The 27,626-nt window shown below is 50.4% G+C and overlaps 10 protein-coding genes across 10 annotated transcripts; 4 read left to right on the forward strand and 6 right to left on the reverse strand.

Annotated features, from left to right (window-relative positions):
- Positions 1-306: 306 nt before the first annotated feature.
- On the forward strand, positions 307-2,241 carry An15g06700 (uncharacterized protein; the record flags this gene model as incomplete). Its single annotated transcript, XM_001397161.3, has 3 exons — positions 307-750; positions 816-970; positions 1,026-2,241. 3 exons carry the CDS (start codon positions 307-309, stop codon positions 2,239-2,241), a joined length of 1,815 nt encoding a protein of 604 aa, XP_001397198.3.
- Positions 2,242-4,779: 2,538 nt separating this feature from the next.
- Positions 4,780-5,274, forward strand: An15g06710 (hypothetical protein; the record flags this gene model as incomplete). The annotated part of the gene is made up of 1 exon (XM_001397162.3): positions 4,780-5,274. One exon carries the CDS (start codon positions 4,780-4,782, stop codon positions 5,272-5,274), a length of 495 nt encoding a protein of 164 aa, XP_001397199.1.
- Positions 5,275-6,243: 969 nt separating this feature from the next.
- An15g06720 (uncharacterized protein) lies at positions 6,244-6,833 on the reverse strand (the record flags this gene model as incomplete). Its single annotated transcript, XM_001397163.1, has 2 exons — positions 6,244-6,694; positions 6,757-6,833. The coding sequence occupies 2 exons, from the start codon at positions 6,831-6,833 to the stop codon at positions 6,244-6,246; spliced, it is 528 nt and encodes a 175-aa protein (XP_001397200.1).
- Positions 6,834-9,868: 3,035 nt separating this feature from the next.
- An15g06730 (uncharacterized protein) lies at positions 9,869-11,491 on the forward strand (the record flags this gene model as incomplete). The annotated part of the gene is made up of 3 exons (XM_059744776.1): positions 9,869-10,111; positions 10,178-10,698; positions 10,801-11,491. 3 exons carry the CDS (start codon positions 9,869-9,871, stop codon positions 11,489-11,491), a joined length of 1,455 nt encoding a protein of 484 aa, XP_059602624.1.
- A 762-nt stretch (positions 11,492-12,253) lies between these two features.
- An15g06740 (60S ribosomal eL32 domain-containing protein) lies at positions 12,254-13,457 on the reverse strand (the record flags this gene model as incomplete). The annotated part of the gene is made up of 5 exons (XM_001397165.3): positions 12,254-12,362; positions 12,433-12,679; positions 13,050-13,089; positions 13,142-13,160; positions 13,333-13,457. The coding sequence occupies 5 exons, from the start codon at positions 13,455-13,457 to the stop codon at positions 12,254-12,256; spliced, it is 540 nt and encodes a 179-aa protein (XP_001397202.3).
- A 342-nt stretch (positions 13,458-13,799) lies between these two features.
- An15g06750 (uncharacterized protein) lies at positions 13,800-17,313 on the forward strand (the record flags this gene model as incomplete). Its single annotated transcript, XM_059744777.1, has 3 exons — positions 13,800-13,909; positions 13,959-15,128; positions 15,183-17,313. 3 exons carry the CDS (start codon positions 13,800-13,802, stop codon positions 17,311-17,313), a joined length of 3,411 nt encoding a protein of 1,136 aa, XP_059602625.1.
- A 171-nt stretch (positions 17,314-17,484) lies between these two features.
- An15g06760 (uncharacterized protein) lies at positions 17,485-18,801 on the reverse strand (the record flags this gene model as incomplete). The annotated part of the gene is made up of 5 exons (XM_001397167.1): positions 17,485-17,978; positions 18,051-18,328; positions 18,400-18,593; positions 18,654-18,679; positions 18,765-18,801. The coding sequence occupies 5 exons, from the start codon at positions 18,799-18,801 to the stop codon at positions 17,485-17,487; spliced, it is 1,029 nt and encodes a 342-aa protein (XP_001397204.1).
- Positions 18,802-19,316: 515 nt separating this feature from the next.
- Positions 19,317-20,153, reverse strand: An15g06770 (uncharacterized protein; the record flags this gene model as incomplete). The annotated part of the gene is made up of 2 exons (XM_001397168.3): positions 19,317-19,870; positions 19,934-20,153. 2 exons carry the CDS (start codon positions 20,151-20,153, stop codon positions 19,317-19,319), a joined length of 774 nt encoding a protein of 257 aa, XP_001397205.1.
- A 1,225-nt stretch (positions 20,154-21,378) lies between these two features.
- Positions 21,379-23,227, reverse strand: An15g06780 (uncharacterized protein; the record flags this gene model as incomplete). Its single annotated transcript, XM_001397169.3, has 5 exons — positions 21,379-21,821; positions 21,875-21,977; positions 22,040-22,418; positions 22,476-22,876; positions 23,111-23,227. 5 exons carry the CDS (start codon positions 23,225-23,227, stop codon positions 21,379-21,381), a joined length of 1,443 nt encoding a protein of 480 aa, XP_001397206.3.
- Positions 23,228-24,959: 1,732 nt separating this feature from the next.
- An15g06790 (uncharacterized protein) lies at positions 24,960-26,856 on the reverse strand (the record flags this gene model as incomplete). The annotated part of the gene is made up of 6 exons (XM_059744778.1): positions 24,960-25,945; positions 26,023-26,331; positions 26,406-26,474; positions 26,595-26,639; positions 26,696-26,752; positions 26,853-26,856. The coding sequence occupies 6 exons, from the start codon at positions 26,854-26,856 to the stop codon at positions 24,960-24,962; spliced, it is 1,470 nt and encodes a 489-aa protein (XP_059602626.1).
- Between the last annotated feature and the right edge of the window lie 770 nt (positions 26,857-27,626).

The following is a 27,626-nucleotide window of genomic DNA, read 5'->3' on the forward strand; positions in this document are numbered from 1 at the left end:
CATTCCAAATCCCGGGGTAACCTTCTTGGTGTCAAGGCGTCAGAGCAGCGGTCTTTATCTTGCGACCCTGCTTCTCTCCATCATAGTGACTTTGAATAGCCATATAGCTAGTGGCCTGTTTTAGGCGCAGGCATCACGTCGACAAATAAGGGACTATCCAACATGTCGTGCCAGTCGCAGGCTTCGTGTGAGGGCTGCTCTTGCAGCGACAGTGGCAGCAAAGGAGTGGTTAACATTGAAGATTGTGAAACCGAGCTGCTTGCCCTCCGGAAGAGGACCATAGAACTTGAAAAGGCTCTTGCATCGATGAAGAGTTCGTCAAGCAGCACGCCGAAAGCCGGACGCAAGCTGCGGTCCACGAAGTGGTTTCAGTGCGAAGGCGATCCAGGAATGATGGCCTTGTACATTGAAAGATACCTTAACTATGGTGTGACTCGGGAGGAACTGATGTCTGGCAAGCCTATTATCGGGATAGCTCAGACCGGATCCGATCTGGCACCGTGCAACCGTCATCACCTGGAGCTTGCCAAACGGGTCCGAGAGGGTATCAGAACTGCTGGCGGAATCGCCTTCGAGTTCCCCACTCACCCCATTCAAGAGACTAGCCGACGGCCCACCGCTTGTATCGACCGGAACCTTTCTTATCTTGGTCTCGTTGAAATCCTTCATGGCTACTTCTTGGACGGGGTGGTCCTCCTCACCGGGTGCGACAAGACAACCCCGGCATGCCTGATGGCTGCCGCCACAGTCGTATGTTGTTCTGCCAGGCTTGCATCATATTCTTCCATAGCTGCCCAACTGACTCGGATTCCCAGAACATCCCTGCTATATGTCTCAACGTCGGTCCCATGCTCAATGGCTATGTGAAGGACGAATTGGCTGGTTCGGGGATGGTGGTCTGGAAAGGCAGGGAGATGCACGCTGCAGGAGAGATCACCACGGAGGAATTTGTAGATTACATTTCCCGCGGGTATGTCACGAATTATCGGACACACTTCCTTGTTTTGACTAACGCTTCGCATTAGTGCACCGTCAGCAGGTCACTGCAACACTATGGGTACGGCATCAACTATGAATGCGCTTGCAGAAGCCCTTGGCATGGCCCTGCCTGGGTCAGCTGCCATTCCGGCTCCGTACCGTGAACGAGCTCAATGTGCTTATGAGACCGGGTTACGGATCGTAGAGATGGTGCACTCTGATCGCAAGCCAAGTGACATCATGACCAGGGAGGCTTTTGAGAATGTCATTGCTGTCAACACGGCGATTGGTGGCAGTACTAACGCTCCTATTCATATCAACGCCATTGCGAAGCATATTGGGGTGGATCTTTCGCTAGATGACTGGGATCGCCTTGGGTTCCACATCCCGCTCTTGCTAAACATGCAACCGGCAGGGGAGCTCCTAGGGGAAGAGTATTACCGAGCAGGAGGGTTGCCGGCGATTATGGCGGAGCTGCTGGATGCGGGCAAGTTGAATGCAGATGCCGTGACGTGCAATGGCCACACTGTAGCACAAAACGTCCGTGGGAAACATACCTGGAATCGGCGGATGATCAGAGCTTATGACGATCCTCTCCTCAAGGATGCTGGCTTCCTTCACTTGACCGGTACCCTATTTGACTCTGCCATCATGAAAACATGCGTCATCTCTGAGCCGTTCAGGCAAAGATTCCTAGAGAATCCTGCAGATCCAAATGCGTTTGAGGGGTCTGTGGTAGTTTTTGACGGGCCGGAGGATTATCATCATCGGTTAGAGGACCCCTCCACCCCCATCGATGACAAGAGTATCCTGGTGATGCGCGGGGCTGGTCCACTGGGCTATCCCGGTGCAGCTGAGGTGGTCAATATGCACCCTCCAGGAAGGCTCCTGCGAGAAGGGGTCAAGTCCCTTCCATGCATTGGCGACGGACGGCAGTCGGGAACTTCAGGATCTCCATCTATCTTGAACGCCAGTCCTGAGGCAGCAGCGGGCGGCAACCTTGCCATCCTTCGGGATGGAGACCGGCTCCGAGTGGACCTTAACCAGCGGCGGGTAGACATCCTTGTCCCTGCGGACGAATTAAAGAAGCGAAAGCAGGAGCTTGAAGCGAGTGGGGGTTACAATATGCCGGAAAGCCAGACCCCATGGCAAGAGCTCTTCCGCAAGGAAACGTCACAGTTGAGCGAAGGAATGGTCCTCCGAGAAGCAGTCAAATACCAACGGCTGGCGCAGCGATACCCGGAGCCCAGGCACAATCACTGAATAATTATAGTTTTTGTTATGACATAATTTGAGCATTGAATGAACAACACTTCTTTGACCCACCAGCTACTTCATGAGGTGGCGCGTGCGCACAACACAGCACAGCTCATCACGCAGGCTTATTGCTTGATGATTTCATGCTGTGTAAACAGCTCAGTACTTTCACAGTATAGAAGACGCGATTGGTAGGCTTTCAACACCTGATCAGACCTCAGTTCGGAGGATAGACCACCGGTCCAATAGAGCTGTATGAGCTTAATAGCTAATGAGTTAGTGAAAGCTAAATCTGGGAAGAGAGTATATGCGAGATAGCATCTCCGCGAGGGTACTAGGTTGAGGAACAGAGACTCGGGCGCGTGGGATGGTGAGTGGAGCACGGAGTATGGAGAGAGCTCTGAAGGAATGTGAAGCTAAGCTCCAGGCCATCTGGCCACTGCTCAATCACGGGATTCCCAGCCCCTCCTCTGAACAGTTCCGTCTTCTTTTCGTGCCTGGGAAAGAGCGGGAGACCTGCGATCTGTGCGACATCCGTCCGTGAGCTTCTGTTGACTCACTCCCGTCTACCTCCAACCCGCCTAAACAGTGCCGGTCTTGACACCGCCATAATGTGTTTGATAGCAAAGGGGCCTGAGCAACCCTTAGAGGCACTTGTGGTGGCCCAGTGGTGTATTGCAGAACAAGGAACCTTGGAATGACTGCACACTCGCATGAACAACACGGCAAGGCCGTGATAATCCTGGCTTCTGTGATTTGATCCCAAGAATGTAGCTTGTCTTGGCCAAGCTGGCTAATGCGGTGATTATTTCTTTTTCGAACCTCAATGTTGCTCATCTGCTAAATGCTTTGATAGGAGAACGGCACTAGTGATATCATGATCGGGCGATCGCAGCCAGCCAGACTAGCTCGCTAAGGCACAATAGCCACATGGTGTGCAACACCAACAATAACAACTATGCTACTACCCTCAGTACTGCTGCCGAAGAAAGGGATAGAAAGTCAAATTTCAACCGAGGAAGGATCGAGACCAGCCCGAAAATGAGAGCCAAGATCGGGTGATTTCGTGATAGAGGTCTCGAACCCCCAAGGTGAAGTGTTCACTACGAGGTGCTTCGGGTGACCTGATAGGGGGTGGTGGTCGTGATGAAGGCCACCAAGCAAGGACTTGAGTCACCATGGAGTAGTGTGCGCCATAGGCACAGCCACCGCAGCCCGGAGGTCAAGTAATTTTAGGAAATGGGCTCTATAGGATGATGTGATCCGTGATGCTCACGTTCGTACTCGGATTCTCATCTTTCCCTCTCACACACACCTTTTCTACAGCTAATTGGAATGATCTAGTATATGCATCAGAGCCACACACCTCGCAGCTCTGAAGCAACATATTCAGGATCGGAATATCAAATACGGGCCTGGATGGCGGAAAAAGACACAGAAGGGGAAAAGTTAAAATATCGCCCGAGGGTGGATCCCGTGGGGCTCGGGTTTCCCGCGTCAAAGTTTCCTGTTGCAGGGCAAAGATTCCATTGATTTAGGGTGGGATTAGGGTGATTAAGGCCACGGCAAGGATCCAGTTGCAAGTTCAGTTGCCCACGCTACCGTTTGGGATGACGGGCGCCTTCTCAGTGTGGTCTAGCCCGTGACATCAAGAAAAATTTTCCACACTTTTCCACACCCACAATTCCTGAGACCGTCTGACTACCTACTCTGACCTCAGACCGCCCCGGAGGCGCGCACCATCTCAATTCCTGCCTCTTTTTAAACCAATCCGGTGCTCGCCATTTGTCCTGTTCCTCTCTCTCTCTCTTTCCCAGATACGTACTCTTTCGAACAGGTATCCATGCTCCTTGTTCCCTTCTGTCCAGTCAGATGCGAGCTTGCCACCATGCGGTTCTAAGAAGCAATCTTAAAGAAAGAGCTGTCCACGCCGTCCCGCTGCTTCTACTGCTGCGCCTGTTGCTTTAGCTGTCTCGCGGCCCCTCTTCCCAGCTTCCCTTGTCTCCTGGTCCTGTCGATCAGTCCCAAATCCAATAATTAAAGCCAGCCTCAATCCAGATTTTTCTTCCTTCAGGCTTCGCGAAGAAAAAGAAAACCAACTCTCCGTCCAAAATTTAGGCCGGGCCTAGACTGTCGCCAGGCACGTCTACATATACATTCGCACACACCGCATCGTTACAGCGTGTCGTGCATCTTGCTCTTGCCTTCCCCTGGACTCGAGCCATCTTATCGGAGGCAGTCTCGACGAATCCTACTCCTTTCCCAAAGCACTTGGGGGCACAATCAGCCATTATTGATTGTTGCCTAACATTTTTCTTTCCTCCTTCATCTTCTACTCTCAGGTTATACTACTTGTTTGTTTAAGATGTACGTCGACTTATAACCAGCCGTTGCAACTCGCAACCCCTTGTTTCTTTCTTGATATTCTGTTCATCAGCAAGCGAGCGTTTCTCGATCTTCTTTCTTCACTTTTGAAGTTTTCAAAAATCTCTCTCGACATCGTGTCATCTTGAAAAGAAAAAAGCCTCTGCAATATTCGTTGTCATGGCTCCCAACCTCTTTCTCTGTTTGCGGAACGTGTTCTGCCCGACCTACTGGTTCCAGCGTGGAGAACGCATCCAAGGTTCTATCCACAAAGAGGAACATTGGGATAGTCCCGTTCCTGGCATCTACAAGTACATCCCCGGTCGAGGATGGCATCTTGTCTACAAAGACGGCAACGATAACGACGAAAAAGTGCCTGTTCCGCTTGTCTATTGCCGGATCCTTCACCGATACATCTTTGAACATGAAATGGAGGAGCGCTGCCGCTGGCATACCGTGGAAATCCACGAAGGCGCCAAGCCAGAAAAATTCATGTTCTTTCTCCTTGATGATGGATACACCTGGGTGGCCGGATGGGATGCCAAGGGCAAATTCATTCCCGGTCCTTACCAGAAATGGCACTACGATGCAGAGTCGAGGACCCTGCGCCGGGTGCTGTTCCCCGAAAGCTCGAATGTGTCCCGGGCTAGCATTTTGCCGAACAAGATGAACTGATCCTTACATGGTCCTTCGTCTTCGAGTGGGAACAAATCGAAAACTTCTTTTGCTGTCAACACACTTGGTTTGACCATCGCGATGCTATCTGCAGCTGGATTCTACAGAACATGCGATGGTCGATTGCGCGTGCACACGACTGATTGATTGCTATATGGGATAGCGTTTAAGCGCGGTGTCTGTCTTACATGCCTTTCTTCCGTTCTTGTTGCCTTGTTTTCTTTCTTTTCTTATTTTTTATGATGATATTCACACATGAGCCTGTAATGCTGGGATGAATCTGCTTTTTCTGCAGTGACCTTGTTTACAAAGCGACAATGGCGTTCGGGTCAAGGTCATAGAAAATCGGATAGACTTTGCGATAGAGCACATGGGGTTTGGCCTGCGGTCTTCTTGTTCATTTCACATCTTTTCTATTTGTTATATTTCGGGTGACTGATCATTCAGCGAACCGCACAATGGAGCAAAGGACAGTCTATTTTTACAACTACTTAATATCTTAGCATGAACGTATTTGTCATGGTTCACTTGAAGCTCAAAATTGAGAGATGTACTCGGGTAGACATTGTGGGAAAGTTTAGCGCATGCAAGTCCGGGTATGGATGGGATCGACATGACAGCTGCATGAGACGTATCATCGCAGGATTCTTCTTCCTTTGCTGCAGTTGATTTACATGTGAGTCGGAACGAAATCGGGATTGCCGTATGCCTATGGAGTACGGAGTAAACCGGAATCATTTACCTGCTCCCTCCCAGTAGTCCAATCTATCTCTACACCAGCTCATCTGATACAGGAGACACCACATCCCCATCCACAACATGAATTAGCCAATGAATGTCACCAGGACACTTTAAGATAACAGTACTCTGTATACCCATCCCTTTCTATCAATTATATACAACTCCCCAACCCCTCTCCCAATCCATCCCATTCACCAGGAACAGGCCTCACCATACCTACTAAATTACTCACAACTTCGCCCCGGGAGTCTCACCATCACGAACAAGCAACCTCTCCAACGCCCTTCTAACCCCATCCTCCATCCCTTCCTTCGTCGGCCTCATCGTCTCCCTCGCTACAAAAACATGCGTATACCCCACAACAACCTTCACCTCTTCCTCCCCTTCCTTAAATACTCCAACTTCATACGTCACGCTGCTATTCCCTAGCTTCGTGACTCGCAGCCCTAGGTCCAAAATATCCGGGAATGAGACCGATGAGAAGTAGTCGCAGTAGGAGGAGACCATTATGCCCACTTGAGAGGATTTAAAGGAGGAGGGTGTGGGTGTCGTAAGGGTGGGGTTGTTGTGCGTGAAGGGATCCATTCCGCAGTGGGTGATCAGGTACGTGTTTATTATGCTGTCGAAGAGCATCGCGTAGACGGTGTTGTTGAGGTGGGCGTACATGTCATTGTCGAACCTGTTTTTTGGGGGGTTTGTTAGAGGGGGGTTATTGGGGGAAGGGAAGGAGGGGAGGCTCACCATCTTGTTCGGTGGGTTTGGTGGTAGATGTAGTCGCTTCGGAGGCGGCGCTTTTTGAGCGCTATTGAGGTGGACATTATGGGTTGGGTTGGCGTGTGTATAGGTGGATTGTAGGATTGGTTGGAGTTATGGTAGGTGTTGAAGTTAGGTTGGTGAAGTTCAATGTGTATAGATGGTAGATGAGGGGATGGACTGATGGATGGGAAGGTTGGAGCTACCGAGTTGAGCCGAGGCATAGTTAACGCCCTGAGCAACTGGGGCGTGTTGCACGGGGTGAGAGGGTCACCCGAGAGCCGTTCGTCGGGCGGTCGCGCCTAGTGGGATTCTACGTACTTAGCGTTTAGTGGTTGGTGAACTAAGTCTAGCTTCAGAAATCTTCAAGCATTGTTCGTTACTTTGATTATACTTTTTCATTGTTTGATTTATTGTACATAACTTGACCTAATGATGATACAGTGTATTAAGGGCTTGCTAATCAAGGTTCTGTCAATTAGTTCACGGGCGCTCTGTCTCTCTTCTGGGTCTCATTGAAGCATCTTCCTCACAAATTGTATGAACATCTGCTTGTTATCGCCCTCTCGGTATTCTTCCAAGTCATCCAATAAGATGGATGGGATTTCGTCAGAAGCTTTCTATTGACCTATTATTGATTGTCTGATGGATGAAGTCCATCCGTACCTACCTGATGTGTCCCAGTATTCCAGGCTGCGAGGTGATACACGAAGAAATTCCATTGGTAGAGGCCCGAGCATCGCTACTACCATCTCAGTCAGAAGCTGTGCATCTGAATGGCCACCGTCTAGTCCCCTGCCGTCAAATAGGTGATGATCTTCGAAGAGATCCCAGATCTTGAGCTCCTGGTTAGCCGATGCCGTGACGAAAAGCATGGGTAGACTGCTATATTCATGCTCACCAACACTCCGAAGTTTCATATTTCAGCCTTCACTGTCCATCTAATCCCAAGAATAACTTCAGGCGCGCGATGAATATCCCGTTGGATCAATCCTTCATGCATTTCTCCCACCCGAGCTTCTCCGAAATCTGTGATCAGTGGCATCCCGAAACCACTCCATCCCTTCTGCGATGGGACGGGCGAGACTGATAGACGGTATATTCATTATCATCTACGCAAGGACTCAGATGCGCAGTCTCGCTGTCGTCCCACTCCCGGAAGATTGATTCGTCTTCTGCGGGTTTGATGATATCCTTCGCTTGGATATCTGGTGAGCATATTAGCCGTTTGTAGGGGATAGTCTGCAACGAGTCTAAGCCAGTATTCATTACATGCGCCTCTAAGTGTAGATAACCTAGGATCAACAATAGCTGCTACAATGCCCCCTTTGGTAGGTCCTCACGAAGGCTCGTTGGATCTAATGTTGCTTTGGAAATGCAGGAGGCTTGTCAATAAAGGTTCATACACAATGCACTGATGACTGCCTTTAGGGCCCTTAAACTCTTACTTCTCTACCAGTTGACTGACGAGACTGATGGAATAATTCGATCGGCGAAAGATGCTCCAGCACGTGCACTTCTTGGTTCTACCTTGAGCTGCTAATGTATATCTTCAATGCTACAAGCTGGTATTGTCTATGCAAGGAATTGGTTATATTTACGAGAGAAGAGAAGAGTACACTGATAAACACTGCAGGTCACGACAGAACCACAAGATGGCCGGCGCGTTTCTCGAAAGGTGTTGCTTGCAATTATATTGCCTCTTTCGGAAGTGATCGTCATAGCAAGTGATTGACACCTTGTGGTTTAGGTGTCAAGACTTTTATAACTAATCTACTTTCAGGTTAGGAGCATGCTTTTTTATACTGGGTATTAATGAGGATTATTCTTTTTCTTAGAATTGTCTGATATTCTTTTAGCTTGGTCGGGTCACATACATGGACTACGTTCTATATAAAGTCTACATATAAAGCTGACAATGTGAATTGAGTATGTCCTGCTCGATTTGCTGTTTGACTCTTAAGTGCGCGCAGTCTACAGGGTACATCAATTCAGATGCTGAAATGTGCAGCATATCTGCTCAAAGGCTTCAAATCAGAGGCAGTCAATTACTGTGGCAATAGCTAAGTGTCAATTCCTACCTGACTGCTCATCACCTTGAGCTAAAGACCATGCGATCGTGATAGTAGAAGTCTAGCGGTTCCACCCAAACGCCTTGCGAACTATGATCTGCAGGCCACCTTTTCATGAAAACTGCAAAGTCCTGTGTCATATGGGCTATTGCTTCTATCCTGTATCCCATATCGCACTTGGACAGTCGACGAACCGGCCTTGACAAGATCGACCTTAGAACAATGGCTTAAATTCGGGAAGATAATGGCATAAAACACAATGGGTATCGCATGACATGGCATCCCCCATCCAGTTATACTACCACAGGATGACGAATACATTCTTTGGTGCACTTCTCCAGACCCTAAGGAAGTAGAATGGTTGACTTGAGCTATAGTAGAAGTATACAATATTCGTGACACCTCCAACGTGGCTACGTGATCCTCAGACGAGCTTATATAGTAGATTATCCTCTTCTGATAAAATTATATTGACGCTACTCATTCGAAGCTTGCCCTTGAATGCTGTGGACTAACAACAGTTTCAATGAATGCGATAGCATGGTTCAGTTGAGTTCAGGTTGGTGTGAGTCTATACGCCTAGTAGTAAGTCCGCCAGAGGGTCACCAGCATTATATGTTTAACTGCTTTCCAGATCTGCACTGCATGGTTATGATGGTCTTCAAAATGTAATCGTATTAGTCTATGTTGAAGGTCCAGCAAAAATACTCCTAACAATATGCCAGTATATAGTAAACAAATTGAAATACGTTTGCTTGGTTAAAGGTTCTATGTTGAAGTTGGGATTCCAGCCATGCTTATGCGGGATGGAGAGTATAGACGGGGAATTTCCCCGCATCGCCAAATTTTTCTTTTCTTTCGCCGCCGCGGAACCAACTCAGGAACGGATCCCCTTTTCTCGTCCCTGTCCTTCCAACTCACTTTCGCTTTCATTTCTGCCATTCTTCTCACATTCGCTCTCCCTCCTGGCTCCCTCTCCTCGCATTACCGCGTACCTACTGCGACGCGGTCGGATTCCCCCACCCATCATGTCTCTCGTGCCCGTCGACACCACTCTGCAAGTCCCACCTCCTGATCCGGTTCAGAAGCCCCCTGAGGTGGCCATCACGCCCTGTGACCCATGGCCTGCACCATACTATTTTGAAGGCGGCTTGCGCCGGGTGAAGCCCTACCACTACACCTACAACACTTTTTGCAAGGAGCGCTGGCGGGGTCGTGAATTGGTGGACATTTTCCTGTCGGAGTTTCGCGACCGTCCCGCAGAGTACTACGTACGTTCTCATCTCTTGGCTATTCTTTAAAGAATCATATACTGACATAGTTGTTCTGGACCGCAGAGGAAAGCCCTACAAGATGGCCTTGTTGCCGTCAACGGCACGCCTGCTGGCCCCAATACCGTCGTCAAGAACGGCCAGATCATCTCGCATACTCTGCACCGTCACGAACCCCCCGTCACCGGGAAAGAGATTGGTATCATCCACGAGGATGACGATCTGATTGTCATTGACAAGCCCGCCGGTGTGCCCGTCCACTCCGCTGGTCGCTACCACTACAACTCCGTGCTCGAGATCATGCGCTCTCAACGCCATCCGGAATGGGTCCCACGACCTTGCAATCGTTTGGACCGACTCACCTCCGGAGTCATGTTCCTCGGAAAGACCGCGAAAGCTGCAGAGAACATGACCGGAAAGCTCAAGGCCCGCACCCTCCAGAAGGAGTATGTGGCGCGCGTCAAGGGAAAATTCCCTGACGGTGTCATCGTCTGCGATCAGCCCATCATGTCCGTGAGCCCAAAGGTAGGCTTGAACCGCGTTCGTGCCACTGGCAAGGAGGCAAAGACCAAGTTCCGTCGCCTGGCGTATATCCCGCCTCAAGCTCCGGAGCCTCAGAGCGCTTCCGACGCAGAGGGACGGGTGGCGACCCCACCCCCGATCTACACCAACGAAGACGAAGGATACAGTATCGTCCACTGTCTGCCATTGACTGGCCGCACGCATCAGATCCGCGTGCATCTCCAGTTCCTCGGACACCCGATCTCGAACGATCCCATCTACTCCAATCGCAAAGTCTTCGGACCCGATCTCGGAAAGAACGAGACCAGCGACGAGCGCGACAACGAGCTCATTGATAAGCTATGTAATATTGGCAAGACTGAAGTCCCCGACACCGTAAGCTATCGGACACACCTTACCACAGTGCCTCTGGTACCGCCGGGCACGGATAACTCTGTTGTGGAGGAGATCATGTCGCGCGAGCACGAGGCCGCCGTGGAGAGATACCACAAGCGCAAAGGCGAGATGTTGTCTGGCGAGAGATGCAAGATCTGCGACACAGAGCTCTACTCGGACCCTAGACCCGAGGATCTAGGCATTTTCCTCCACGCCGCGGCGTACTCTGACAAAGAGGATGGCTGGAAATACACTAGCAAGATGCCTACCTGGGCTCTGCCGCCTGATGGCGTGGAGGGACCGCGCGAGATGCCCGACTGGGTGTTTGTTCCCGAGGAAGAGGAGATTGTTATCGGACATGCTGTCTTGCCTGGCGCGGAGGACGGCTCGGAGTCGAATATCCCTGCTCTTGTGCAGGGTGTCGGCCTAGTCGACATTTCGTCTGGTAGGAAGGCAGATGCCGCTGCGCAGGCGACTGCTTGATGGGATCATGTTCTAACTAGTTTGGTTACATGGTGCATAATTTGGCGTTGCTTGCAATTGCAATTAGAGATTTTAGACATGTTGAGATGACGGACGACGAACTACATTATGTCACATAGTTGGATTCGTTTACTTGATACCACCATAGACAAGTTTCATCTGCCACTTCAAACTGGACATAATATGTAACAAGCGTCATAGACAGACACAACTCCATCTACTGGATGTTAGATACTACGTACGTACAATAGCAGAACTCCTAGCTTGTCGAGAAGAACGAGAGAAGTTTAGGCCATTTACGTAGCTATAGTCTACACGATAGGATACGACACCAAATGGGACCAACTACCAAGCTACGAGATACAACTACACCCACACTTCGAGGTCATCAAAGAGTCTTCATAAGATTTGAATTTTTATTCCCAGACTGGCAGCACCAGCCACGACCACAAGCGCCATGACAAAAGACCCACATGCATGTAAATCAATCATCATAAACGCTGCAATCCAGCACATACGTCGTCAACGTCAAAGCCAAAGCCCACATTAGAAGATGCGATGATTCAAGGCTCCGCAAGTCCCCAATCACAACAAACAAGCCACTCCACTACCACAGTGAAGTAGTTGCTGTTGCTGCTTTTTTATGTCCCCCGAAAGTGGTTGGTTCCCATTTGGTTGGTATAAGTGGAAAGAGTTTAATGAAAAATGAAAATGAAAATGATGAAATTTCTTGGGCTTTCTTTACATTCATTCCATATCCATTTAAGCCTCGGTGGTGACGCGGCCCTTGGGGTTGGTGACCTTGACGCCGAGAGCCTTGGCCTTGGCGATGATGTCGACGCGCTTGCGGGAGGAGACGGCGCTGGCGATCCTGTTTTCTTTATTAGCATCGTATATTCCGTGGTTATAGAGGTCATGTCAGAAAGACAGGTGAAACGTACTCAGCGGCGTAGGTGCGGTTGTGCATCAACAGGAGCTCAACGTCCTTGGGGTTGTGGACGAGGAAAGCCTTGTGGCCGGAGGGCATCATGTGCTTGGTCTTCTTGTTGGATCCGTAGCCGATGGAGGGCATGGGGATGTTGCCACGGAAGCGTCTACGGACGCGGTTGTCGATACCCTTGGGCTTGCGCCATGACTCCGGCACGCACTTGAAGCGGTCGGACTGGTGGCGCCAGAAACGCTTGGTGCCTGGAAGGAGTTTGATGTTAGTCGGGTCGTTCGTCTTGATGATGTGTGTATGTGGTTTAGTTCAATCCGGCTGTATGTCCGTGGTCCAGCAAGCACTTGTCAATTCATGTTGGTGGTAAAATATCTTCGTCCAGATCGAATCGAAATTTCGGTCGCTTATGATAATTTCTTCGCCGATCATATTCGTCGTTCGTTGTCGTTATTTTTTTTTTTCGCACCAATTGATTCGTTCGCTCCGATCGTCTGATTTCTCATTCCATCGCACCGTGTATATTCCTCATGCTTGCTGGACGACTGACAACCGACGGATCGTACTCTGGCTGGGAACTGGACTGGGCTGGGACTAGCAGGGAGAAAAGAAAGGACATACGCTTCTTGACGATGGGGACGTGCTTCTTTGCGAGGACCATCTGTTCTCAATTAGCATGCAACAGGCAAGCAGCTGACAGCAATATCACATACCTTGTCGTCGTCTCGCGGGCTGGCGCTGGGAGTTGTCGTACGGGTCGAAATCGATCTCGAAAATTCGCGCTCAGGTTTGGCCGCCCGAGAGAGTCGAGCTAGTGGCTCGCTTAGCGAGTCTAACTGCTCTCGGTGCGTTAGGGCTCATTACGCTTGCCCTGCATTTTTGCCGGTACTGCTGACTCAGCCACGTTAGTGTGGTGGATAAGCTTGCCTTGTGCCATTCCACATCAGGAATAGCGTGTATATGCTGTGATCTACTGAGTACTACTTCGTACTTTCTATGACTTCCGCCTCCGCAGTATAGCAGCAGCATCGCCCGATTGCCCTTGTGATGCTTGTGTTCCCATCGGGTAATTGAGAAACTTAATTACAAGGTCAATGCCTGAAGTGATTCGTCGTACAGGTGGCTGACGCCAATGAATCCTCTTCGCTCAACCCTGATGGCCTTTAGGGAACCGAGCCCCTCTTTCCGCGAGGCTGCAGTGTGTAGTACACGATGCCGGCGCTTGCCATCAGGCGTTGTCCATATAAGGGCTGACTTCTCTTCCATAATATTGATGAGAAACGCAAGATGCTGAACAAATAAACAGCTTCATTGAGATATTGTTACTCCCTTCTTCTGTGAAACCAAAGGTTGCCCCCTCCAATCTGCACCATGAGCTTCGGATATGGTGTCGGGGACTTCCTCGCTGTAGTGAATCTCGCTAAGACCATCAAGGAACGCTTTGTCAATGCACCTGAACAATTCAAACAAATTTCAGAAGCGTAGGTGCCGATATTATGCACGTCTATTCCGGTACTCACATTTCACCAGCTCAAAAACCTTGTGCAATGTCCTCCGTGATATCGAAAATACCTACCAACAAGCGGGGCTTAATACCAAGCAGAAAAAGCATTTAGACGATGTTTATAGATCTTGCTATCACGACTTGAATGAACTGCTCCGCAGATTAGACAAATACCAGGAGTTGAACTTTGGTACTAACAGCTTAGGTGGTGCATATCGCCATTTTTGGAAGAGACTCAAATGGGACCAAGCTAGAATGGCTGAAATGCATCAGAGAATACATTCGGATATTCATGTCTTCAGTCTCTTGAGTACTAGTCTGACCAGGTATGCTCGGAAACACCCCAGGAAGGCGAATGCTCATGTTTTCCGGAATAGTCAGGTAGCCTTTGCAACGAAAGAGCTCGTTGACCAAATCAACAACACCATGGAAGATAAAGCCTGTCATGAGATCCTTGAATGGCTTACAACAGTAAATTATGCAACTCAGCAAGAAGACTTTCTCAAACGTCGCCAGGACGGTACCGGTAAGTGGTTACTAGGCACAGACAAGTTTCAGCAGTGGATCAACAACGAAAACAAAAATATCCTGTGCACGGGCATACCTGGAGCCGGGAAAACAATACTTACTGCTATTGTCATTGAAAATCTTGAAGAGAAGTGTCAATATGATCGAAGTGTTGGTCTCGCCTACATATACTGCAACTTTCGGCGCCATAATGAGCAGAGTGTGGACGATGTACTTGCGAGTCTGATAAAGCAATTGTGTCAAAGAATGTTGTCCCTTCCTGAGGATATAAAGTCTCTATATGCACAACACAAGAAACGACAAACTCGGCCGAAACTCGACGAACTTTCTGAGAGCCTATCCGTTTTGCTTGGTCACTTCTCGAGGATCTTCATAGTGGTAGACGCCCTTGATGAATATTCATCTAGGGATGAAGCGCTACGCAGGTTGTTATCGGAATTGTTTCGTCTGCAGAGCAACAGCACAGTTAGCATATTTGCTACGTCACGACACAGCCCGGCCATCCAATCGGCATTCGAAGGTTGTTTACAGCAAGAAATCTCTGCTGCCGCTGAAGATGTAAGGGCATATCTGGAAGGTCACATATCTCAGCTGTCAAGAGTCGTGCTACGCAACGATGAGCTACAGAAGGAAATAGTCAACGCAATTACGAAAACGGTGAATGGAATGTATGTTCCTTCATGTGTCTCCTCAAAAATTAGCTCTCGCACTGACATTCATAGGTTTCTTCTTGCTCAACTCCACCTCGACTCATTGGAAGGAAAGCTCTCGGTAACGGCGATTCGGAGAGCACTCAAGCAATTGCCATCCGGAACTGACGCCTACAATATTGCATATGAGGAAGCCATGGAACGGATAAATGGGAAGACGGCTGGAGAGAAGGAGTTGGCATTTCAAATTATTGCATGGATTACCTGCGCTCGAAAACCCCTGAAAATCACAGAGCTCCAACATGGCCTTGCTGTTGAGATCGAAGAGACCGAATTCGATACAGAAAACCTTCCCGATGTGCAAGACATGGAAGCTGCCTGTGCTGGCTTGGTGACTGTGGACGAAAAGAGTCATATCATCCGCTTGGTCCACCATACCGCACAGGAGTATTTCGAGAGAACCCAGACCCAGTGGTTTCCCCGAGCGCACTATGACATGGCAAAAGTCTGCATGGCATATTTATTGTATTGCCTTCAGTCAGGAGCAGGCTTACGCACAGCCGGTTATCCCTTTGCCCGCTACTCTCGTCACTATTGGGCACATCATTTTGCGCGCGCCCTTGCAAAACCAGGACTGGCACGCGGCCTCCTGCTGGACAAGAAGAAGGTCGTGCTTTGCGCACAAGATCTCGTTACTCACTTGGGAATTAGGAAAGCATTTCAACTGGCTGTGCAAGTGCCAGAATTGGTGACAGAAGCCCATCTGGCGGCATTCTTTGGGTCGGAAAATGCGCTGAGGGAGTTGCTAGAAGCCGGGTATGCCTTGAATTCCCTTGATGCTACAAACAGATCTCCATTATCATGGGCGGCAGAGAATGGCCATGAGGAAGCAACCAGGTTTTTGATCAAACAAGGACTCGTTATAGATCACAAAGACCGGTGGGGGCTTACTCCACTTGCGCTAGCAGCAAACAAGGGCAATCCTGAGGTTATGAGCTTACTCTTGAGCAATGGAGCCAGTCCAGACTTGAAGGGAAACGCTGGCCGAACCCCTTTAATGCTAGGTTGTCAAAAAGGCCATGACTATGTCATGGATGGCGATACGATGCTATGGGCCGCAATTGATTCTCAAAAGAAGGTAGTCGAACTTTTGCTCGAAGCAAATTGTGACCCTAATTTAAAAGATGAACGTGGCTGGACCGCGCTCCACTACGCCGCTCGTTACAGCCACTCCGAAGTTATTAAGCTATTACTGGCCAAGGGGGCTGATCGTCTTAGTACAGATAATGCAGGTCAGACAGCACTTTTCAACGCAGCTAGATACGGGAATGGGTTTGTTGTCGACCTATTGCTCAAACAAGGGTTCGATCCAAACCACATGGATGCTTCCGGCATGACTCCGTTGTTGCTCGCTTTGGAGCACAAATGCTATAGAACTGCTATGGCATTAATACACATTGGGATTTGTGCGGACGTGAGAAGTAGACGTCGGGGCATAACACCATTGATTTGCGCGATCCAGGAAGACCATAACAGGATAGCCAGGTGCCTATTAGACTGTGGTGCTGACCCTAACCTCACTGATCAAAAACTCGGTCGACCTCCATTGGTATGGGCAGCGAGGAGAGGTAATTATTCGATGGTGGAAGCATTGTTGAGCAGGGGGGTTGACGCAGACAGCCAGGACCGCAACGGTTGGACGGCTCTGTTGGTTGCTATAGCGTTGGATCGCAAAGAGACTGGAGACGAAGCCCTAGTTAAGCAAATCCTTGAGTCTGGGGGCTACCCAGAAGCTCACAGTTTCCACGTCATGAGCCCTGTGACGCGGCCCACACGCCGTGGTTACGAGGGCATTGTGAGACTACTTTTGCAGTACAAGGCGAACCCGGACGCGGCAAACAGGCAAGGATGGACGCCGTTGATGGCCGCAGCAGCAGCAGGACGCGGAAGTACAGTTCGATTACTGCTCGATACGGGAAGGGTAAACCCCAAGCGTCGGGATAAGTACGGCCGCGATGCTGCCCTCCACGCGCGAAGACATGGGCACAACCAAATCGCGCTACTTCTCTCGCGTCAAATGGATGAGACCAACATGACCATCAATGAAGTTGTCTGCACCGCAGGCCAGCCGGAAAACGCTCCTCTTATTGTTTGTCGTGCAACAGGAACACAAGAATCGGGGAAGTCGCCTGTCAGTTTGTAGCAATCACCTCACGTATTCGTGAAGATTCCATATATCACTGGGGCCGTTACTTGGATAGGCCAAACGGTCAGGATATCATATTTTAAATTGAATGAGTTTAGGTTTATTGGACAAACAAAATTCAAGTTTTGAGTATATCTGAAGAATTTACTACCCTCCTAGGCCAGTCCATCACTGCAAATCCAACAGCACTTTCCCACCCTCACTTACAAACATCCCCTCCATCACCTCCAAATCAGCCATAGCCTCCTCTGGCCGCAGCCTCTCCTCCAATTGTCCCTTCAATATCGACTCCCCAAACGCAGCCACTTCATAATTCACTCCACGTCCCTCATACGGAACCTCAAACGACTCCCCACCACTAACCGTCACCGTATCCCGATCCAACTTGACCACACCTCGCTCACAACTAAACTCAAAGACCGTTTCATTCACAGCAGCCCCATACGACAATGACACCACCCCATTCGCCCCAGTCTTAGTCTTGACCACCGCATCGACAGTGTCCACAGGAGCCAAATGCTCCCGCTGCAGTCCCATCATGGCCGACACAGCCGCCATAGCGTCCTCTTTACCAAGAATGAGCCTCAATCCAGCAATGGCGTGGATCCCTCCATCGAGGACAAAACCACCCTTATATGTGGGTTTGCGACGCCATTCGGTTTCTGGTCAACTATTAGCTTACCATATCTCCACAAATCAAGCCAAATATGGAAAAGAAAAGAGGAAATACATACGATGATACTTCGACCCCTCCCCAATCAACGTCCTCACACTAACTCTGAAAGCCTTCACAGCCCCCAACTTCCGAACTTCTTCAGCTACCCTAGAGAACTTCGCCAGAAAGCGCCAGTTCTCTGCTACACCCCAGAGAGGCTTCGTCGCGAGAGACTGGTACTCTGAGAGCAGAGCACGGGCGGTGCTGAGATCACCGGCGATAGGCTTCTCGCTTAGGACGTGCTTGCCCGCTTGTAGGGACGCGCGGATATAGCTTGGTTGGGCGGGGATGGGGAGACTTATTCGTTTCAATTCAGTATGAGTTTGTCATGGTGATAATACCTATCTCCGTGGTATAGAGCAACTCACGCAATAATAACAGCCTGCACATCTTCCCTAGCGAGGAGATCCTGGAATTGTCTACCGGACTCGGAGTCTTCGGAATATAATTCCACGTTCTTCACGACATCTTCTTTGCTCCCGGAGATGAGGGTCTCTGCGGATTTGAGAGACCGGGAGTAGATGGCTTTGAGGGTGAAGAGGGGGGAGGCGGATAGAATGGGCTGTTCGTTTATTCCAATTACTAATTGGGGCATAATGATATAGGGATATGTGAATATTACCAAATGTTCTTCCTTTGCGAAGATGCCTATTATCAGTTCATTAATAAATTAGATAAGTTCATGCGATGTTGAGATTTATACTGGGGATAGGATAAGAGAGGGGGAGGGTACCGCTGCCGATAATGGCTACGCCGATGGGGGTGGACATTTTGATGTTTAACAAGAGGTTTATAAAAGTAGTATTAACGACAAGGGCGAAGAATAAGGATCTATAGGAATAATTGCAGGGAAGCTGGGGAGGTGAAAGGGTCTATCGATGCTATTAATATAATTTGCTATAGGAAATAAATGTGGGGACGTGCGAGGCAATCAGACTAATGGCGTTTAGTCCCGGAGTGTGGATGGCGGGGTTCGGTGGATATTCATTTCAGTTTCCTACAATGATTATTGTGTAGATAGACAAATTCCAAGGAGAGATTAAAGGGGAAAAAATAAAAATAATATGTATACTATGCTATATTAATATCCTCCATCAATGCAATAATTCCAAACGCTGCGCCGTAAATGCTATCGTCACTCTCATAAGTACGCCTCATCCCGTCAGGTCATGCATCTCATGCCAACCATAACATGGCTTTCGCCAAAACAAAACACCGGGGTATATGATAAAAAGCAAGCGATAATGAAGAGCGAGCAAAAGCAACCGAAATCTGATATACCCCCCTACCCGACCATCGCTCGGATCCGCTCCACGCGTGCCATCGCCTTCTCTAAGCGCTCGAGTCGAGCTCGCTTCTCGACATCTCGACGTTCCAGTACCGCGACCCGCTCTTCGAGACGAGCTCGTGCCTTGCGTTCCTGCGCGACCATCTCGTTCGCCTGGCTGAATAGCTGCGCCGTCAACTCCTCCAGTTCCGTGCTCGCCTGAGACAGCTGGCTCTCTGCAGCTTTACGTAGACTCTGCTCCCGATTCAACGCATTCTGTAATTCCACTGTCTCCTCCTGACTGGTGGCCGGCTGCACGGGTTCCGGTGGTGGGGGCGAAGCGACCGTCTGAGCCTGTGTGGTACTGGTAGCGCTCGGTCGACGGGAAGGGAGGAAAGAGGCAAGAGTAGAAAGTCGACCCGGTTGCGATTTGGGGGACGTTTGTAGGTGAGTGGGCGATTGGGACCGGTCGATTTGCGTCGATGCGGTGGATGACACGGATGTGTTGTTTCGGGAGGACGATTGCGCACGCAGTCGTCGGATCTCTTCTTCATATGCGGCCAATTTCTCGGCTGCAGGTGATGGCTTCCATTAGTTCACTATCAACGTATATGTTGGGGTTCAGCTATCCTCACCCATTTGCATGGCCTGTAGATTCAGAGCATTGACCTGGCCTTCCAGGTCCTTCGCTCGACGTCGGGCATCGGTTGTGGACTGTCCAGCAGCGAGGAATCCGTCCTGGCCGCAAGTTGGACAGGCCTTTCCGGAGACGAGAGCGGCAGCGCCCGCCATAGAGGGCAGCGTGCCGATGAGAGTGGTGGATGTTAGAGCGGTGGTAGTCGTGGTGGTCGACATGGTTTGTGCCACATGAGGTGAAATTGAGGATGATGTTTGATCGTGTACAAAGCACAATCAATTGTAAGAAGGCAACGTCAGCGGACCGGAGGTGAAACTGAGCGGCGGGAGGTTGGAAATGAAAGGATGCCGGACCAGTGTCGCAGAAAGCGGCAGAGAGACAATAAATAGGAGGCCGAACTGCTTAAAAGACCGGTCATGCAGTGGTGCAGTGAGGCAAGGGAAGGTGGTTGGAGGAGAGGATGTCGGTAGCCAGCCTTGCCCAAACAAGTGAGAGAAACCGTGCAGAGGAAGATGGGGATGAAGCCGGTGAGAGGAACGAAGTCGGCACAGGCAGTAAGACGGGGAAGATTAATTGATTAAACTGGGATTGAATGCATTAATTGTCCCTGCGGCGGGAAGCGGTGGGGGAGCCGCCGGCCTTCCCTCCAGAAGCACCAAAGGAATGCATCATCTCCGTTCCTCTGCTGCGCTGGCAGTTACCCAGATGATACTATCGTTGGGGAGACGGTGTAACTGCCAATGGATGCCTGCCATCAGATCTCCGGCATTGAACTAACTAGTACCCATCACCAACAATGTTGCGCCTTCTGCGAACCCTGGCGACGTCGTGGAATCTTGTTGGATCCGCGGCGAGGCAACACGTGTGGACCGCGCCGTTGAGACCCGCTGGCTAGTGAGTTGCTGTTGGTGACTCGTCATTTGCCTGCCTGGTTGATCTGCCAGTTGCACCTCATGTCGTGACAGTTCCCAAAAGCTGACTTGCTTGGTCTCTCGTACAAAGGTCCTACAGATGGGCGCTCAATACACCGACGGGGAGGCGTGCTGTGAAAGGCGTCGACCCCATTCCAGCCTCCCGGTCAACCGCCCTGGATGCCATCGCGTTCCTTCAATCGCCAGGGTAACACCAGCCATGAGATAATTGATGGACCCTGCAGCCTTGATAGAAGATCGGGTTCCCTTGCTGGCTCGGGAGATCTTCAACCTTAACCTATCTATCTAGAAAGGAGATGTGCGCTGAGGAATCACCGATGATTGTCTCCCTTGCAGACCTCCCGGCTTCACTATACCCTCCCGACCGAATGATCATACATCAACATTTTGATTTCGTATCAACATCTCATCTCCGTCCCTTGTGATCCATCAATCGTTACTTATCGTTTATACTCATCATCATCATCACAGCCTTAGCATCGTAACTCATTCCATCAACCTACGTCGAATGTCACTTCTTTTCCCTCACTGGCAGAACCCTTCGATCCGAGAGCGCGATAACCACGGAAATGCCTCCGCTAACTGCCCCCAACACCGTCACCATTGTCGTCCAGCCGGCTCGCTCAACTAGCAGACCCGCGACCAAGGGTCCCAGTACCTGCCCGCCCGACCAGGCGACATTGAAAAGCCCGTACGCTTGCGCAGTCCCTCCTTGATGTCCGAAGATACCGGGGAATTCCCGCTCGTACCGCTCCGTGACGTTGTTGACCTCCGTCATCAACGAGACCATCTGCAGGGTCGAAGCGACACCTGCGAGGAAGAGGAACACATAGAGAAGAACTTGGTCCTGGGTCGTGTTGCGTGCGACAAGCTGAAAAAGCAGTAATGTTGGGAAATCGAGCAGGAAGCCAACAAAGGCTACCCGAAGTGCTCCCCAACGGTCTACTGCGTCACCTACAGTCATTGATCAGCAGAGATAGAAGGCATAGGAACCGCCTGATGCATACCAATCCATGGAGAGAGGAAAGACGGTGCAAAGAGAGGTAGGAAACATAGCCCGATTTCGAATGATCCCCAGCCGAACGTTTTCATGACATACAGCGGGAGCACCTGACCTCGTTAACTTGATATTCGACCACAAAGGACTAAGCGCTCTTCCACGGGCCACATACCGTATCAAAAGCGGACCAGATAATGGCATCCACTACCGTCGCTAGAAGAACGACCAGTAACTTGCCTGAGAATATCAAGCGGATAATCCCAGGTACGGAGGTCGACCTCCCGCTGGTCAGCGGCTCGCCGCTGCCCTCGGTTGGATATTCGTTACCGAGGCCAGATGTCTGTCCTGCTCTAGCATTGGCGGTAATCGCATCGTACCCAGCGCCATGCGTTTCGGCTTCATTTAGCAGAGCTTGTGTCTCTCCGCCACTGCCCGACTGAATCCATTGCGCAGCATTCTTGGGTTCGACCATCACGAGCCGAAGACAGATATCTAGCACTATCAACCCAATTGCCAATACAAATACCGCATGATAGCCCACTCGCGACAGCCTAGATAATCAGTAAATCGCCGATCAAGCTTCCAATGCGACAATATACTGAACTCACATGATCCCTCCAATGAATGGACCAAACACCGTCCCCACAGTCAGTGCCATCGAGACATATCCCATTGCAGCTCCCACCTGATCCTTGCCCACCGTGTCGACAACAAGAGCCAAACCAACAGTCCAGACCACAGCAGCTGACAATCCTTGGAGACTGCGTGCAATGACCAAGGACGATACTGTTTCTGCGAACCAGAACACGATAGTCGTCCCAGCGAGCGCGAGCAGTCCAATAAGAAACGGAAGCTGGCGTGATGAGCTTCTGTCCGCGAAATAACCGAATATTGCTAGCAATCTGGTGTTAGCCGCACCCATACCACGAAGGAAGGAAACGGCACCTACGGGATCCGAAGAATATACCACCGCCGAACGCGGCCAGCATGATTGACATCCATTTTTGCACTGTGACGATTAGCCTGTTGTCTTGTCAAATGTCATACAGAGACATCCTACATTCATCTTCCGGTACAATCACGCGTGTTTTGAGCACAATAGGCAAGATAGGGACGATCTACATTGGTCAGATGAAGCTCCGAGCCGATCCAAAGTTGGCGCAGTTACCATGCCATAAATGAACACATCCTGTTGCCACAATATCAGCACAAAGCTTCATTCATCATTGTGAAGGTCAAATACCGTGAAGACCGCAATAGCCACCACTGAGATCACAAACGCCCTGGAGGAGCGAAAAGCGAGCTTCCATGGCGGAGAACTAGTGGAAGGCGGATCGGGAAGAGGTTCATCTCGATGCATCTTGACATCGACAACGATGAAGACTTGTTGGAATTTGAGGATGAGAAGAGAGCTGTGCGGGGAGGGAGAGGGATATGTGCGAAAGAAAAAAGGGAGAAAAAAACAGCCAGTCGGTCGGTCAAGAGCTCTAGTTTAGATACAGACAGTAGTATGATATGTGGGGTAGCGTAGCGGAATAGTAATCAGATGGTAGCAATCGTAGCTAGTCGCAGTCTCGTCGCGTCCAAAATGCGATAGATAAAAATAAGTTAGATAGATAGACAGATTAGCAGATAGATAAAGACCAACTTACGTAGTAGTCTAGCTCTAAATCACAGACTACGGGAATACTTGCCTTTATTTCTCTTCCCTCTCCTCACCCCGTTTATAATCTCTGGCAGACAGACAGACAGACAGCTAGACACACCAGCGGCAGATCGTATCCGCGGGGACCCGACTTCCTATTCGGGATGCGGGCTGGGAGAAAAGAGACTACCTAGTAACTCGCCAATGAATCAGATGATGGTCTGACTGAAATAGTAAGTTTCCTTACTACTTTCATTCCCTTCAGCTGCTACTACTAGGTACTGCTATTAGTCGGGTCGCCATGCATCCCGTCGATCCCTTCGATCGAATTAGGTTTGGTTTTCCCTCTTCCGTCAGCTTCTTCGCGCGTACTGCTCCCATGGATGGAGGGGGAGAACTAGGGGGGAAAGGAAGCGATTGGTTGTTAGGATTGGTTCATTCCTCTGCTTTTATTCGTTTCTTTTCTTTTAGAATGTGATGATGGTGTTATCCTGATAGGTGTTGTTGTGTTTGTATTTGCTTATCTTGTCTATTCAGCTGGGGTAGTTGGTTTATATATAGCCGCATACTAGCTTTGTTCCTGGTAGGGGAGAACTGAACTCCCTGAAATGATGATTGATCGTAGTAGTTACTAATTTAGCTGAGTACTGATGATGGTAATTACGAGCTATAGTATGAAGCAATTTGCTCTTGCTTACGAATATCATCTACAACTACAGTGGCTTTAAACTGCTAATCGTTATCTTATTCGTATGGGGAACTGCCTCGTGTCAACTAGTAGTAGGGACATGCATGGGCTCCGGTTAGGTTGAACAAGAAGGAACAAGACTCCACACGCCATCCCCGGATCCAGAAGCAAGACAGAGTTAAAAAGGAAAGAGAGTTTGGAGAGTGGAGTAGAAAGCAACTGTCTGGCAGCAAAAGGGGGGTTTGGAGCAAATTAAATTCGGAGTCGAACGGAGGGTGTGGGTGATCAGCAAGTTCAAAAGCATAAGATAAAGTGAAAAGAAACGTATACTCTTCTTCCTTCGCATCAGCCATAAGGGTCATTGCTGTATAACACTTCATCCACGTACATGGGAATAACTAGCTCAGAGAAACGTGAAGAACACACACTAGGAAATTTGGGGAAAAGAACAAACTTTTCGACATGCTTGACGGAAGAAACAAGGACTAGACCTGAATCCTAGATCTAGACGGAGGCGGCAACCCGTAGGAAGAGAAAGGAGAAAGCGAAAGAAGTTGAGGACGACTCTGAACAACATCAAAACAAACGGACATCGGCGTTAACCAAAATTCACCTGGCCATCTCCACGAGTGTTGCGCATTCGGCGACCCAACGAGAGCCAGAAGCAAACGAGTTTGGTCGCTTTATAATATGCACGTCGGGGACCATGGTGCCAGGTTTTCGGTCAAGCGATGACGAGCTTGGGGGGTATCCATTGATCTATGCAAACGTGCGGCCGCCACGGCGGTTGTTGCGCTGCTTCGAGCTCACGGTGCTCCAGCCCTCGTCGTCGGCTCCAGCCTCGGCAGGCCCGGCCCTCCAGTTACCATTCGCCTTGCTGGGGGCAGCGTTGCTCGAGGCTTCGGCATTCTTGGCAGCAGCAGCGGCCTCCTCCGTCTGGTCCTGATCGGCAGTCATACCGCTCTCGTCCTCACCGGCCCGCCGGAGGATCTCGAAGTTCGTGCCGCCCTGGGCGTGCTCGGCGACATCGCGGCCGTTGGGATCAGCCGGTGTACCAGACTTCTCAGCCTTGGGCTGCTCCTTGGCAGGACGCTGCTTTTCGGTCTTCTCAGTCCTCTCGGGCTTCTCGGCCTTGGCCTTCTCATCCGCTTCCTTCTTTTGGCGGATGGCAATCTGGCGACGTTCCTCAACCTCCTTCTCACGAGCGGCGGTGTCAATCGGACGGGCACCACCGAATGGGCTAGCCTTGGATTCGGTGTTGGCGGAGGGGCTGGAGACGGCCTCAGTCACAGTCCGTTTTTGGAGGTTCAAGCGAGGACGAGTAGCGGGGGCGGCAGGAGCGGCAGCAGGAGAGGGAGGGTTGCTGGCCTCCTTGGGGGGCTGATCGGGGCGCATCTTGGATCTCCATGCGTTATCGAGTTCAGCCGCGGTGGGGGTGCGTTCTTGGAATTCGCGTCTCGGGGGGCGGGAGCCATCCTGGGAGCGTCCCTCACCCCAGGCGGGGGAGCTTCTTCTGAAACCAGGACCTTCGTCGTTGCGGGAACGGCCACCTTCCCGGACAGGTGCAGGCGGGGGAGAGAGAGGGCCCTTGCGTTCCCAGTTGCTGAAATCACGGAACTTTCCATCACTCTCAAAGTTGCGGCGGCCACTACCCCGTTCGCTGCCGGCATCAGACACGTTGTCGAGGTTGCGTCCGAAAGAGGAACGATCGGGCACACGGCGCTGGGGAATATCGGGCAGAGGACCTCTGCGGGTCCAGTCAAACTCCTTGACATCACGTTCCTTGGCTATAGGTACCGTCAGCTGGCGCAGATCATCATACCGGAGCAAGGACACCTACGAGGTTCGGCAATGCTGGTGCGGATGGCACGTCCCTGGAGGGTAGCGCCGGAAAGATCAAGAGCCTTCTTCAGACCATCAACAGTCTCAAATTCGACATATCCGAAGCCCTTGGGGGCCTTGGTCAACTTGTCCTCCACGATACGGACGTTGGTGACACCACAGTCGGCAAAGAGGTCGGAGATATCGGCGGCAGTCGCATCAAAGGACAGGTTTCCAACATGGGCAGTGTAGGGGGGCTGGGTGGGAAGAGGAAGGGGCTCTCTCACGGCGTAGCCACCACGCTCACGCTCTTATATTCGCATCAGTATCAAACACATATATCGAAGCAAAATTGCAGCAATAACACAGGGAAGATTATCGTACCACCACCAAAGCTGCTTCCGAAACCAGAAGAAGGCGCAGCAGAGCGGCCGAAGCTGGACGGGGCGGGAGCTGATATATGTTTAGCATCGTTCGGGTCGAAGGAAGAAGCATCATGTGCAACATACCGGCTAGAGAGGCATCAATATTAGCAGACAGCGATAGACCGAAGGCAAGGAATAAGTCACTTACCAGGCAAAGGCATGTCCTCCATCTCATCAGCCCAAGAGCCGAAGTCTGTTCCTATTAGCCACCGTTCATCCCCGCGACGATGTGGGTGCACAGGGACTCACTCTCATCGGCCAAGAAGTTGCCCAGAGACATCTTCTGGGCTTTCTGCTTAGAGGGCGCTGTACGTAGAAAAAAGCCATTAGTATCCAGGAACAGTCAAAGGATGCGAAATTGGCGTAAATTGGGACAGTGCGCCGGATGAGGAGGGGTTAAACGCACCCATGATTGCGGTTGTTCAAGAAGTGGGAAACGCGCCAAGGGGATTCCTGTGCGCGTCTCAGAATAAAGGTTCTCTTAAAGGATTTTTAGGGGGGGCTTCCGACGGGGAAGAAATCACGATAGTGATAGTGGACGTCCAAAGGGGCGTTGAGTGATGGGGGGAATGCAGGAGAGCTCCGCAGTGAAGGACAGAGGGGGAAAGTAAGTTAATCCGTGAGGATAAATTTTAGTGATGACGCTAGAAAAGTCAGCCTCAAAAAAGTGTTGGTGCGGCTTTGGGTCGGCCGCCTCGACCCAACCCGAGGGCTTTTTTCCACCTTTTTTCCCTCGCCTTTTTGCGGAGAAAGTGTGTCTTCTGTCCTTCCGCCCCTCTTCTCCTCTCCACCCGGTGTCTTTTTTCGGTCGGATTCGATGAGATAATAGGTATAGTGACTGTGGTGGACTGTCGAACTGGTCTCTCTTTCTAGTTCCCTGTTACTACAATTGTTATGGTGGTGAATAGTAACAATGTTCATCGACTCTCCGCTTGAATAGGCCCCATTCCGGATTGGGCCAGGCATTCTTTTCTTCATTGTCTGCGCGGTTGGCTCCATTTTGGGAACGAACACTTAACCGACACGCAGGCAATGGCCTGCAGAATCGCTCCCTTCTCTCTCGTCCTGTTTTTCCAGTTTGCTAAACTCTTCACTAACTTCAACATGCACTTCATTCATGATACATTTCTTTTTTTCTCTACTTGTGAATGATTATTTCGCAGTTCCTCATCCAGACTCA

Source organism: Aspergillus niger (genome assembly GCF_000002855.4).
Source record: "Aspergillus niger supercontig An15".
Classification (NCBI taxonomy): domain Eukaryota; kingdom Fungi; phylum Ascomycota; class Eurotiomycetes; order Eurotiales; family Aspergillaceae; genus Aspergillus; species Aspergillus niger.